This window comes from Cebus imitator, unplaced genomic scaffold (assembly GCF_001604975.1).
Source record: "Cebus imitator isolate Cc_AM_T3 unplaced genomic scaffold, Cebus_imitator-1.0 Scaffold265, whole genome shotgun sequence".
Taxonomy (NCBI): domain Eukaryota; kingdom Metazoa; phylum Chordata; class Mammalia; order Primates; family Cebidae; genus Cebus; species Cebus imitator.
In genome coordinates, this window is record NW_016107580.1 from 353942 (window position 1) to 368781 (window position 14840).

General features: G+C 35.3%; 1 protein-coding gene across 1 annotated transcript in view; it reads left to right on the forward strand.

The window, feature by feature from the left end:
• Positions 1-14840, forward strand: part of RNF141 (ring finger protein 141) — a 31424-nt gene that overhangs the window by 10353 nt on the left and 6231 nt on the right. Inside the window, exons 3-5 of the mRNA XM_017500296.2 lie at positions 573-681; positions 5667-5848; positions 12070-12177. Of these exons, the coding sequence (XP_017355785.1) occupies positions 573-681; positions 5667-5848; positions 12070-12177 (399 nt within the window). The remainder of the gene's footprint in view (positions 1-572; positions 682-5666; positions 5849-12069; positions 12178-14840) is intronic.

The following is a 14840-nucleotide window of genomic DNA, read 5'->3' on the forward strand; positions in this document are numbered from 1 at the left end:
CAGCTCACTGCAGCCTCTGCCTCCTGGGTCCAAGCGATTCTCCTGCCTCAGCCTCCTGAGTAGCTGGGATTACAGGTGCACACCATAACACCTGGCTAATTTTTGTATTTTTAGTAGAGACAAGGTTTCACCATATTGGTCAGGCTGGTCTTGAACTCCTAACCTCATGATCTACCCACCTCGGCCTCCTAAAGTTTTGGAATTACAGGCGATAGCCACTGTACCCATCCCACCTTTTTTTTTAAGTCTCTGATTTCTCAGACTTATTTTTCTAAATGTCTTTGTTAGAAATTTAAAGACCATTGAGATATGGATGTTATGAAGAGAGATTTATAAATATCATCCCACTAAGCTGTTGACTTTAAAAACCTTAGAAATTAAGTTGCATGTTTATGTTCAAAATATTCTGTATCCCTGTTTTAAGAATCCAGTTAGTATAATCATTGTTATTTGTCTTTGTGTGTTTTTTTCATATTTCCTTCTGTTTGAAAGTGTTTCTTCAATTAGTTTCACAGCTCTATTATTTTGTTGATTTTTTTTCACAAAATTAACATGTGCTTGTCTCTTTTCAGAACTGCTAAAGTGGCTTCTGGTCAGGAAAAACATCTTCTCTTTGAGGTACAACCTGGGTCTGATTCCTCTGCTTTTTGGAAAGTGGTTGTACGGGTGGTCTGTACCAAGGTGAGACTGTTAGAGACTTCCACCTCTGAGCTTAAGCTATTTTGGTGGCCAGAACCATATTTAATAGTGTAAGATAATGCATATAAATTTTAATAACTTGGTGGTTTGTAAAACATAGTTTTGATACTGTGATTGCCTTGTAGCTAGCTGTTTGAATCTTAGCGTTGTCTGATTGCTATAAAACAGGGGTTTTTATAATAAAATTCTTTTTTGCCTCAATATCTGTAACCATTACATCATACTAACCTATCTGTTTTTGGATTTGTAGCTGACTATAGAGTGCTAAGCTGACACCCTATTTAGCTTTAAGATGATACCTGAAAAATTAATGTTATCTCAAGATTATTTCTTTTAAGAATACATTGATTCATTAAAAAGGAAAAAGATCCATTGAAACAGTTTTTTGGGGAGTTTGTTTTTTAGTAATTTTTAGTTATGAGATAGATTTTTTGCCATCATGCATTGTGTTTCTTAGTTCACCTCTAACGCCACTACAAATACAATGGCAGCTGTCATTGAGTATTAAAAAGCCTCAACCACCATTAAGTGGATTCAGATAGACAGTTCTTAACCTATTTGAGGCCATAGACCTTTTGATTAAATGAAGGCATGAATTTTATTAGGCCACCTCCTCTCCCCACCCTGGCTCTAAAACAAACAACAAAATCATCCATATGCATATAAACCATAAATTGGGCATTCATGAGTGCTCTGAAGTTCATTCCTGATCAACCCATGAAGACTCCCTGGTTTGGAGATTTTTCCCTTGAGTCACGGACCCTAGAAGTTACCCAGATAACGCGCCTTATTTCCTCAGTAGATTGTCAGTTTTACCCATACTATGTTTCGCTTCCGGTTGATTTAAGTAAACATTTAAGCTCAGGTGTGAGGGGCACTGGGAATATATAATAAATAAGACAAATTTCATGCTCCCAAACAGACTGATCTCTCTCTCTTCTGATCCAGATTACCACAGATTTTGTATTAATCTCTATACTTCCAAACTCTTCTTCAAAGTCTAATTTATGCTGCTGTGAGATTAACCTTTCTATAGCACAGCTCTTATGAGATCACTGCCTTGTTTAAAATTCCTCAGTAATTCCATCTTGCCTACCAAATAGCCCCAAATCCTACAATATGGCTCCAAACTATCTTTTCTGCATTAGTTACAATTATCTTCTTTTGCTCTGCATTCTATGTTAGCTTTCTAGTTCAGTGCATCTGTTTATTGTGTTCCCTCAACTAGGATGTCCATTCCTTCCATTAGGAAGTCACAGAAAATTCCTGTTAAACCAGTTTAAACAAAAACAATATTTATTTTCTCACTTATCGACAAATCATAGGTCCATAGGATCCTAGCTGCAACCCTCTGTAGGATTGGTTAAATTAAAGACCCAGCAGATGTCACTTCTGAACTCACTGGTCAGTATTGGGTCATATCCCCTTCATACACCTACACTGGCAGAGGGAATATGATTAGCATGATTGGTTTGGATTAGACTAACCAGGATTGACTCCTGAGTCATTTTGGGGAATGGTAGACACAAAAAATCAGGTTCTGCTGGCAGTGAAAAGGAAGAATCGTATTTGGATAATCACCCAGTAGTTTTTGCCGCATCTTTTATTTCTGCATATCTAAACCTAATGTCTCTAAAGGTCCACCTCAGATATCATCTCATCCATTAAGTCTTCTGGATACAATTTCTCTTGCCTCTTCCAGATTCCAACAGCACATTATTCATACTTTACAATTAAATTCTGCATTACAAAAAAAGTTATTTGTTTAGGTTCTTAGCTCCCATTAAGATAGTAACCCTCCGAGGGCAGGAACTATGTCTAGATTTATTCTTGTATCTCTTACAGCCTGTAATACAGTGCTTTGCACATGGTAGGAACTCAGTATATGTTAAGTGAACAAAAAAAAATGTTGAAATAATACTTTTTAAATGACTGGGATAGGTTGAAGCTTTCCTTGTTCAGTGATACAATATATTACCTAAATTACATTTACTGTCCATCTTTATTTCGTAAAGTACTCAGCTCATGTTGAAGAGGCCAATATAAATTGTAGAAAGCTAAGGGAATATGAATATATCAGGTTTTTCATCCCTTAGTTTTTTGTTGCTCTTTGACAAACACAGACAAGGTTTAATTTTATTAGTAGTCAAATTCCTTGTTTGCTTCAATATCTCTAACATCTGTATGTGATTAAACATCTTCCTTAAAATAAGATTCTAAGTAGAGAAACAAAAGTACTAAACACAATTAGGTATTTTTTCATGTGGTTTTTCTTGATTTTAGAGCTACTCTAAAGAAAATTTTTTATTTGCATTCCTTGGGTTCTTTCTGAAAGAATCTGAGAGGTCAGTATTTATATTAGAAAGTGGGCAAGTTTACCATGAAAAATTGATAGGAGGCTGAAAGCTTCACATTTCTTAATGTTAAACAACTTTAAAAAACTTGTACTTTGACCCCCTGTATTTACATTGTCTTTATCTTGACTATCTGCTGTCTGTTATGATTATCCTCAAATAATATTTAATCCATTATAAAAAATTATCTAAATTATGTTTACATGGAATATTTTATGGAAATAATATTAGAAAAGTAAGAGATTAATTAAAAGTTGGGTACTAAGGTGTCTGTTAAGGACTGTATGAATTGTATTATTTCATCTTCCTTTTTACTTAGACAAACTTCTTGGAATCATTCTTGACTTTTCTTTGTTTCTCATACCTCGCAATCAATCCATAAGTGAATCCTGTCACGTTTCTCTTCAAAATGTATTCAGAATCTAGCTAGTTTTTACCATCTGCGCTACTTCCACCCTATTTCTAGTGACCATCCTCTCTCACCAGGATTATTCCAGTAGCCTCCTAACTGCCTGCTTCTGCTCTTGCCCTGCTTCTCTCTATTCTCAGCATAACAACCAGTCTATTCCAAGCACAGCAACCAGTCTATTCCACATCACAATTTGAGATGTAAATTAGATCATATTATTCCTTGGCTCAAAACCCTCCAGTGAATTCTCATGCACTTGGAATCAAAGCCACAGTTATTACTGAAATCAGCAAAGTCCTATATATTCTGCTCCCACCTCACCCTCTCCTCTGTCTTCTACCACTCCTCCCTCTGTCCTTCTGTCACTCTGTTGAAAACACTGGGCTTCTTGCGGGACTCTTTGTTTTCCTTGCCAGGTACACTTCTAAACAGGCTTTGTATTTCCTGTTCTCTCAGCCTGGAATGATCTTCCCCCTAGGCATCTATATGACTCATTTCAGCACCTCTTTCAGTTCTTAAATGTCAGCTTCTCTGTAAGGCCTTCCCTGTAATGCCTCAGCATTCCTTCTCCCCTATTTCATCTTCTCCATTACACTTATTTTCATCTAGCCTAATCTGTATTTTATTTGTCTGTCTCTCCTACCTATCATGTAACTTGCTTGAGGGCAGAGATTTTGTTTTGTACACACTGTCACTAGTGCCTAGAGCAGTGCACATAGTACCAGTAACATCCGCATAATGAGTACTTAATAAATACTTGTTTCAGGAATCCTATGATGAGAATAGTTACAGTGTGATACTTTGCTATTTCTATACTAACCTTATATAGATTATTCTGTAATTTCTTCTGTATTATGCAGTTCCAAAGGACTACCCCAATTTCCTCAGCTCTGAAGATCTGTTTTGTAAGCCTCTATAAATTCCTGTTACTTTTAAATTGTATTTTCTACCTCATGTACAGTCTCTTATTCCAAAGAACCTTGTATATTTGCATCTCCAATAGATTTTACCTTCCCAAAATTTAATCAACTTTCTAATTATTAGAGATGGTTCTAAAATTTCTTAGCATGGTATATGACTCATTCTTGAGTCTCAGTACTTTCGCTGCCTTCTCAAATAGTGAGCAATTAATAAATGTGTTACAGCTATTACTATTTTCATTAACAATATTCAAATGTTGGATAATATTTTAAAATGTGTAATCTAACTACCTCACTTTCTGATATCGCTAGGTCCATCAACACATTTCAGAATCTAACTTAAGTCACAGTTTTATGGCCCTCTATCTTTATCTCTCTTCCTATATTCTTCATTTCTTTCTAAGTATTTTCTGATTTTGCTTGTTCCACTTACTTTGATATGCACTTAATAGATTTCATGGCTTATTTCTTCTTCCCCAGTCTTCCATCCTATGTCTTGTGCTGAAAGGAAGTCTTTCACATCTTTAATCTTTCTCTGATTATGTCAAATTCTTCATCCAAGAACATTATACCATCACCTTACTGGCCTCACTCATTTTATTATGCCTCACTCCATAACTCCCCAAAGCTTATGAAAGCATTTTCCTCCACTTGCCCCAGATACCTTCTACATTAGATTATAAACTGGATGGAGGAGAGGTACAGCCTATAAAGGTACAACCTTTGGGCCACTGGTTTCAATTCATATTAAACGAGTTTTTTGATGAAACTCAAAATGGCCTTCTGGGAAAGCCACCTTTTATTATGATTTATTTTAAAACAATTTTCTTGCTTTAGTTTAGAAGTTTTGCTACAAAATAGAACTTAAAGATATTTAAGAAAGTACTTGTTTGAGTTGTAGAATCTCAAGCGGTTGTTGAATTCAAATGAATTCTTTAAGAAATGCTTTAAGAAATTAAAGTGAAAGATTTGTCAATACTGATCTCTAAAATTTATTTCTTAACTCTGAGAAAGTCACCTCACCCATCAACAGGATAATGCCTAATTAATCTTATAGGGTTATTTTACTAAATGAGATAAACTTGTATAAGAACTTTGAACACCACAAATGTAGGGGACATGGTGTTATTTATGCAGACCCTTGCTTTCTTAGGTCATTTGCACATCCTGAAAACTCCTCTATTTCCTAGGATGTTTGACTACACATTTGTTCCCCCTTTTTGGGAAAAATTGGTCCCAGAAATGATCAGCTTTTCTCTTTTTCATATTCTTTGTATTTTTTAGATTAACAAAAGCAGTGGCATTGTGGAGGCATCACGGATCATGAATTTGTACCAGTTTATTCAACTTTATAAAGATATCACAAGTCAAGCAGCAGGAGTATTAGCAAAAAGCTCCACCTCTGAAGAACGTGATGAAAGCTCATCCTCTGTAACATCTTGTCAGGCTAGTTTTTGGATGGGAAGGTATGTAATGCATAATTACTGTATTTCACCTTTTTTTCCAATATGCAAACAACTAAAATCTTATTAATATTTTTGCCGGTGCTGACTTTAGCATCTTAAATCTTTTTTTTCTCAGTTGGTATTGTATCTGAGATCAGTTTTGGAGTTATTCTGTGCTTCAGATGTTGTTACAGTGCTAAAGTGGCTTGGATAGGTGTGGTGGCTCACACCTGTAATCTCAACATTTTGGGAGACCGAGGTGGGTGGATCATCTGAGGTCAGGAGTTTGTGACCAGCCTGGCCAACTTGGTGAAACCCTGTTTCTACTAAAAAAAANAAAAAAAAAAAAAAAAAAAATTACAGAATTAGCTGGGTGTGGTGGCACATGCCTGTAATCCTAGCTACTTGGGAGGCTGAGGCAGAAGAATCACTTGAACTCAGAAGACGGAGGTTGCTTTAACTGAGATCACGCCATTGCACTTCAGCGTGGGCAACAAGAGCTAAACTCTGTCTCAAAAAAATCAATAAAGTGGCTCACATCAGTTAACGTTTCTGTCACACTGGTCTCCAGGAATCCACTCTATATACATACGTTACAAAGGAGATAGTTAACACCCTCCTTATAATAGGTATTTAAGTTCTTAGACAGTCAAAGCTTTTTAGGGAATTAGGTCCAAGAATTTTGCAAAATCATCCCGGTTTTTCTTACAAATGTCTAATTGAAGCATTAAATTTTTAAATATTGCCTTCAGGACTTGGCAGTCCATTCAGGAATGAACCAAATGCATATACTGAATTACCAGAAGGGAATGAAGTCAGCCGGAGTTTTCTCTGATGGTGCTTGTTTACTCAAGCCTAATACATTATTGTTCTATCTAAACCTTCTTTTCCTTCTCTGTTTTGCTTTTGGCACATGAAAGCTCCCATCTGTTGCCATTTGACAATCATGATCATAATTTAAATTTGTAAATGTTTCATTGGAAAAAGATTTACATGGATCCAAACATGTTGACATCCGTCTTACTGTCATACAGGGTATATAGCAGAAATCTGTATTCAAAGAATGTGCTTAACAGTGATTTCTTTTTTTACTGCTCTATTTACACTTGTATTTTCTGGTTCATTTTTAACCAACTGGTTTTCAAGTACTGTGTTACAGTTAAACTGTATTTTCCATTTATTATTTCCTGGTTATCTTTAATAGAGTTATTTGGTTTTCTAGGTTTGGGCTTATACAAATGTTACCGATATGCCAAGTTACTTTTAGAACATTGTAGGCAGTGTTTAGGCTTGTCTTTCCTGTATTCTGTAATCTTTCAAAGACAGGGGTCTGATTTTTCTGCTTTTCTTCTCCTCTCTTCTGAATGGTGGTTATTATTTCAATTGTTTTAAAAGCTGAGAATGGTGTTTGCCAATGTATTTAAGCTATATGATAGCACATGAAAAGAAAATATTTTTCTTGTTGCAAAGGTGTTAGCGCTTTCCTGTGCCCTCAAAACTGGAAACTCAGTTCCTGATTAGTTTCTTAGGGGTGCTTCTTGTTTATGTATGGTTTTTGGCTTATAATAATATCCTTATAAACTACTTAATAGAAAGAGACTTTCTAAGTTGAAGGAGGTCCTAAGGGACATTTATGTAGTTGAGCTTTATTTACATCTGATGCATAGTTCCATTGATGGTTTACATTTATTGATTACTTATAGGGTATAGAATTGTGATGAGTATTGTATAATTGTGATGAGTGTTGGCTGATAATTGTACTTCCATATGGGGTTGTGAGAATTTAATGTATAAACTCATTAAATGCTCACAACCCCATATGGGAATACAATTATCGGCCCATTTCAGCCAAAGAATCTGAGATTTAGCTGAATAAATGTCATGATTAGAAATTGTCCTAGCTAAGACTCACATTCAGGCCTGTCTGGCAGCACAGCTGTGCTCTAACCTCTGCATTATTACTTTCTGGTGCATAAAAATCTTGCACACAGAGCTTTTCAAACTTTAATATTCAGTGGTTTTGAGGAGGAGCCAGTGAGTCTATCAGGCTCCCAGGTAAGGCCAATGCTACTAATCCTCAGATGGCACTTTGAATAACAAGACTCTGCTTACCCACATTTTGCCAAGTAACACCTGCTTATACAAGTAACACCTGCAGTTACGTGAGACTGACTGCCTCAAAAAAGTCTTTTCATAATCCGATGGCTTTAATCACTATAAAGTTTTTCCTTTTGCTTCATTTTCCTCAGAGTAGCCAGAATCTTTTCTTGAGGTAGCACAGCACAGACTCTAGCAGCAAAGTGCCTGTGTTCAAATCCTGGGCTCCACTCCTGTGTGATTTTTTTGACAAAGCAGACTGTTTCCTCAGTTTTCTCATCTTCTAACAGAGGTTAATAACTATAGGATATGCTTTATTGGACTGTTGAGAGAGTTAAAAGACATAAGGTGTTTAGAACAGTTCTTGGCACGTAATAATTAGTCTATATGGGTTAATTTTCATTATTATTAAATTGTTACTATATTCCATTTATTGCTTTAAATGGCTGTGCCCTCTGGAATTCCTCCAAACAAATCTGTTCTCTCTTCCAGCTTCTCAGATATTTGAAAACAATCATCAAACTCTCACTGAGCCTTCTGTTCTCAAGGATAAGCACCCCCAGTTCCTTTGGCCTTTGTTTATGTGGGTCTCGTCTACATACTGGAGGCTTTCCCAGATGATCTTTTCTCTGTCAGTATGTGTGCCTTTCAGAGTATGAGGCATAGAACCAAATACTCCAATCTACAGGTGATCTAACAGGAACAAACAGCCCAGGACTCTCCTTCCTCTGGTCCCTGTGCTGCTGCTAGGAAGGTAGCAGAAAATTCAGAGAACCTTGTACTGGTTCCACTGGCTATTTCTGTGTCTCCGATTCTTTTGTGTCTCACCACAATGCTCTTCTTTGTAGTCCTCTGTTTCTCACTTTTAAACTCCAGCCTTCAGAATATTCTATCACTCTGTACGGATTCAGTAGTCTCTGCTACTGACACCCAAGCCAACATCCTTAGATGAAGATTATAAGCTCCTTAAAGGTGGAGACCCTAACTCATCTGGATCTGGTACAGACCTAAAAGGCACTTACATGTTGAACTGATGAAAACATATGAAAACTGATGAAAAATATGAAACTCAGTACATTAGGCCCACATCCATCTAGGTTTTTATTCAGTTTTCCAATTCAGTGGCTGCCCTCTTTTCCCTATTACTAAAGCATAACACTTAATCTATTACCATATAAAACATTTGTCTTCTATAATGCTTCTTAGACCTAATTATCTCTCAGATGAATTGCTGAAATAAGGCCGTAACCGGTTTTCCTTTCTCTAGACTGTCCCTCATACTGCATTCCCATTTAATGGGAATGCATTATGGTACTTCCTAAAGTACCATTTCAGTGGGAGTTCACTACCCCTTGATTATACACTGGTTCTAGTTTGTTTGTCAGAACATGTTCAAACTTAGTATTTTGACATTTATGGTGAGATTATCTCCACTTTTAATCTTTTTCTTCAGTTTTTATACCAAAGCATCATGCCAGCTTCCTGGTTACGTATACACAGTGTACAGAGGCATAAACATATTTTGCTTTTGACCTCTACAACTTGGTTTATGCACCTAGAATGTCCTCTGTTAAAAACCTATTATTTTTCTATCTCATCTTTTCAACAAGTTTGAAAATATATTCATCTCTTCCTTCTTTACTTGGCATTTGTTATATTTAATATACATTTGACATTTATTTTTATTTATGTCCAAATCAAAATTTTAAGTACTATCTCAAGTACAGCAGGGAATGAAAAACCTATAGTGTTAGCTCCTACCCTTAAGAAGTTTATAATCTAGTGGCTACACTTTGGAACATTCAGTTTTGTATGATTACAAAAGTAATACATGTTTGATGAAGAAAACCTTAAAAATTACAAAAAAGCACAAAGTTTAAAAGAAATTAAAATCAGGAAACATTTATTGAGAATCTAAGACAAACATGTATATTCAAAGAGCTTACAGTTTATGGAGAGACCAGCCAATCAATATGCAATATTTAAGTCCTTTAATTGAGGCAAATGTTGATTTTGAGAGCAGAGAGATGATATTTTGAGCTGAGTTACTGAAGTTGGAGCTTACTAAACTCACAGAGCAATTTCAGGAAAGGAAAATACCATGCGAAAAGGCATATGGCTCATTCAGGGGCACTCTGAATTGTGGCTGGAACAAAAGGTTTGAAATCTTTTTTCTTTTTTTTTCTCAAGAAGATGGAAGAGCGCCTTGAGGACAGAAACTGCTTTCTATTCCCTTGTGTCACTTAAGACTAAGCTATTCTTTCACTTATATGCCCGTTATCAGTGTCAGCATTGTAAGGCCCCGATGGCAGGATCCATATTTTAGGGAGCTTTGTATTACACATAGTGAATAAATTACATGGTCGTGCATCACCTAACAATGTTTTGGTCAATGACAGACTGCATATATGATGGTGGTCCCATAAGATTATACTGGTGCCGAAAAATTCCTATTGCCTACGGATGTCGTAGCCATCCTAATGTTGTGATGCAATGCATTACTCAAATGTTCCTGGTGATGCTGGTATAAACAAACCTACTGTGCTGCTCACAGTATAAAAGTATAGCACTTACAGTTATATACAGTAATACTTGATAATAACTATGTTACTGGCTTATGCATTATACTATTTTATCATTATTTTAGCGTCTACTCCTTCTACTTATTAAAAGAAAGTTAGCTGTAAAAACAGCCTCAGGCAGGCCCTTCAGCAGGTATTCCAGAAGAAAGCATTATCATCAAACGAGATGACAGCTCTGTGCATGTTACAGCCCCCTGCAGACCTTCCAGTGGGACAAGAGGTGGAGGTGGAAGACAGTGACAGTGATAATGATGATCCTGACCCTGTTTAGGCCTAGACTAATGTGTGTGTTTGTGTCTTAGTTTTTAAGAAAAAAGTTTAAAAAGTTAAAAAAAAAATCTCAGAAAAAAGCTTATAAAATGAGAATATTTCTATACAGCTATACAATATTTTGGTGTTTTAAGGTAAATGTTATTGCAAAAAGAGTTAAAAAGTTAAAAAATTAAAAAGTTTGTGAAGTTAAAAAAAGCTATAGTAAGTTAAGGTTAATATTTAAGAAAAAAATATATTTTTAGAAATTTAGTGTAGCCTAAGTGTACAGTCTTCATCAAGTCTGTACACTACTGTACAAGTGGTATATGTTCCTAGGCCAGGCTTGTCCAACTTGTGGCCCATGGGCTGCATGCAGCCCAGGATGACTTTGAATGTGGCCCAACACAAATTCGTAAACCTTCTTAAAACATTATGAGAGTTTTTTTTTTTGCGATTTTTTTTTTTTTTAAGCTCATCAGATATTGTTAGTGTTAGTGTATTTTATATGTGATCCAAGAAAGACAGTTCTTCCAGTGTGACCCAGAGAAGCTAAAAGACGCTCCTGTCCTAGGCCTTCACATCCGCTCACCACTACTCACTCACTCACTCACTCACTCACTCACTAGAGCAACTTCCAGGCCTGCATGCTCCATTTATGGTAAGTCCCTATACAGGGGTACCATTTTAAATCTTTTATACCATATTTACACAGTACCTTTTCTGTGTTCAGATATATTGAGATACACAGATACCCACCATTGTGTTACAGTTGCCTACAGTGTTCCATACGGTAACATGCTGTACATGTTTGTAGCCTAGGAGCAATAGGCTATGCTATATAGCCTAGGTATGTACTAGGCTAAACCATCTCGGTTTATATAAGTACACTGTGATATTTACACAGCAATGAAATCACCTAACAATGAGTTTCTCAGACCATATCCCTGTTTTTAAGTAATGCAATAACTATATTGGTTAAATTTGTTTATATAGGTCCAATATGATTAAAATGAGTTATTTCCAGAAAGATTTGAGTATTTCCACTTTTTGCCTATATTTTCTTTAACTATCACAAAATATATCTTTTATTTAGTCTTTATGAAATGTATCTCTCTTAATACTTCTTGCCTAATATATTTTCTAATCCCTAAAAGATAAGTTAATTTTAGTCTGATTTTGCACACAAATCATATTGTGCTTTATACCATGGGCACATAGATGTTTAATAATGCTTTTTAAAGCAACAAAAAGCGAAGTATAAAGCATAATGACAGAGAATATCATTGTTTCAGCTCAGTTTTCATATTGCAGGGTAAAGCAGCTGACCGATGAGGAGGAGTGTTGTATCTGTATGGACGGGCGAGCTGACCTCATCCTGCCTTGTGCTCACAGCTTTTGTCAGAAGTGTATTGATAAATGGTAAGTTACCTACTGCCTTCATGGAATAGGCCAAGGACAATGGGATAGTGTACCTGAATAAACTTTGAAAAGTGCAAAAATACTGTAGTTAAGTATGAGAGTAATTTTTATTCTTTAGTACTTTGAATTTTATGGCATGCCTTCTACTGGTTAAAAATATTTTTATTTTTATACCTGACATTTATTATATGTGGAGGTGTAGCTTCGTTTTTGACGCTTTTCTTTTGCTGTATGAAAATGTGTACCTGACTTGAGTCTAAAATCAAACATTTCCCTTTTTTCTCCCTTTTTCTCCTCATTTCACCATTTATTCTGTATGTGTGTTTAGAAGGAATAAATCCTTGAATACTTGACCTAATCAGCTAGTCAAATGCATTATTTTACAAAATAAGATGTGAGCATCTAGGATAATTTATAAAATACATAAAATAAATTGCATGTATTTAATGTATAATTTGTTTAAACATATATCCACATCTATAAAAACTATCATCACAATCAAGATAGTGAACACCTCCATAACACCTAAAAGTTATGCCCCATTGTAAAGCCTTCTTCCCACTTCTTTCCCCTAGTCCCCAGGCAACGAATAATCTCCTTTCAATCTCTATAAAATAATCTGGATTTTCTAAAATTTTTATAAATGTAATCATAATATGTGCTTTTTTTGTCTGGCTTCTTTCATTCAATACAATTATCTTGAGATTTGTCCATGTTGTATCAATAGTTCATGCCTTTTTATTGCTGAGTAATGTCTATTAAGTGGCTACCATAGCTTGTTTATCCATTCACCTATTGCGGGAAATTAGATTGTTTTCCTTTTTTAGCTATTACAAAATAAAGCTACTAGATACATTCATGGACAAGTCATTTTTATGGATGTATTTTGGGTTTTTTTCTTGGGTTAGTACCTAGAAGTGGAATGGCTACATCATATGGTAGTTGTGTGTTTAACCTTTAAAAAAAAAACTGCCACCTATTTTCCAAAGCAGTCGCGCCATTTTGCATTCCTACTAGCAGCATATGACAGTTCCAGTTGCTTTACGTCCTTGCCAGTATTTGGCATGGTTTAATTTCAGACATTTTAATAGGTGTGTAGTAATATCTCATTGTTGTTTTAATTTGCATTTCCCTGCTAACTGAAGATGTTGAGTACCTTTTCATATGCCAGTTTACCATCTGTGTGTCTTCTCTGGTGAAGAGTACATCCAAATCTTTGCCCATTTCTTTATTGGATTTTTTTCCATATTATTGCGTTTTGAAAGTTCTTTGTATTCTGGATATATGTCCTTTATTAGATATGTGGTTTGCAAATATTTTCTCCCACTCTGTGGCTTGTCTTTTCATTCTCTGAAGAATGTCTTTCAAGGAGATGTTAATTTTGTTGTCCAATTTATCAGTCTGTGATTTATAGATAAGTGATTTTAGTGTCATATCTTTTCTTAGATTTCTTTTCCTAACCAAAGATCACAAAGGTTTTTTTTCTGTCTTCCAAAGTTTTATAATTTTTTAGTTTTACAGTCTAATTTTTTATATGGTATGAGTTATGGAATCAAATTTCTTTATTTTTTGCATATAGCTGTCCAGTTGCTCCAGCACAATTTGCTGAAAGGCTATCTTCACTAAATTGCCTCTGCACCTTTGTTGAAAATGTGGGCCTATTTCTGGACTATTCCGTTTTGTTGACCTGTGTCTCTAGTTTACACCAATACCATACTACCTTGATGAGTGTAGCTTTATAATAAGTCTTAAAATCAGGATGTGTTAATTTTTCTACTTTGTTCTTGTTCAAAGTTGTTTTGCCTGTTCTAGGTCTTTTGCATTCCAATATGAATTTTAGAATCAGCCTGTTAATATCTGCCCAAAAGCTAATTTTGATTGGGATTGCATTGAATAAATACATCAATTTAGGGAGAGTGAATTTCTTACTAGTGAGTCTTTCTATCCACATAAACGGTACATTTCTCCATTTATTTAGGTCTTTAATTTCTCTCACCAATTTTTGTAGTTTTCAGTGTTGCATCTCTCTGATATTGATCCCCAAGTATTTCATATTTTTATGATGCTTTAAATGGTATTTAAAATTTTCAATTTATGATTGATACTAGTGTATGGAAATACAATAGACTTTTGTATATCAACCTGTATCCTGCACCCTTATTAAACTCATGTATCATTTCTGGTAGTATTTTTGTAGATTCCATAGGATCTTCTTGAATGTCTGAATACCCTTTTTCAAAGTGTTTTTCTGATTCAGAATTCTAAACTTTATTTTTTCTTTCAGTATGTTAATGATGTTGCCTCACACTCGCTTGCATTGTTTCTAATGAGAACTCTGTCATCCTTTTTTCCTCTGTAGGTAATGTGCCATTTTTTCCCCCTCTGTTTTTAAGGTTTTTTTCTTTTCACTGGTTTTGAGCACTTTGATTATCATGTGCCTTAGAATAGTTTTTTTCGTGTTTCTTGTGCTTGGGGTTCACTGAGCTTCTTGGATTAGATTTATAGTGTCAGAAAGTTTGGAAATTTTTCAACCATTATTTTTTCAGATTTTTTTTCTGTCTTCTCTCCCCTCTCCTGTGATTACAATTACTATATATTAGCCCACTTGAAGTTGTACCACAGCTCACTGGTGCTATTTTTCTTTTTTTTTTTTTTCTCTTTTT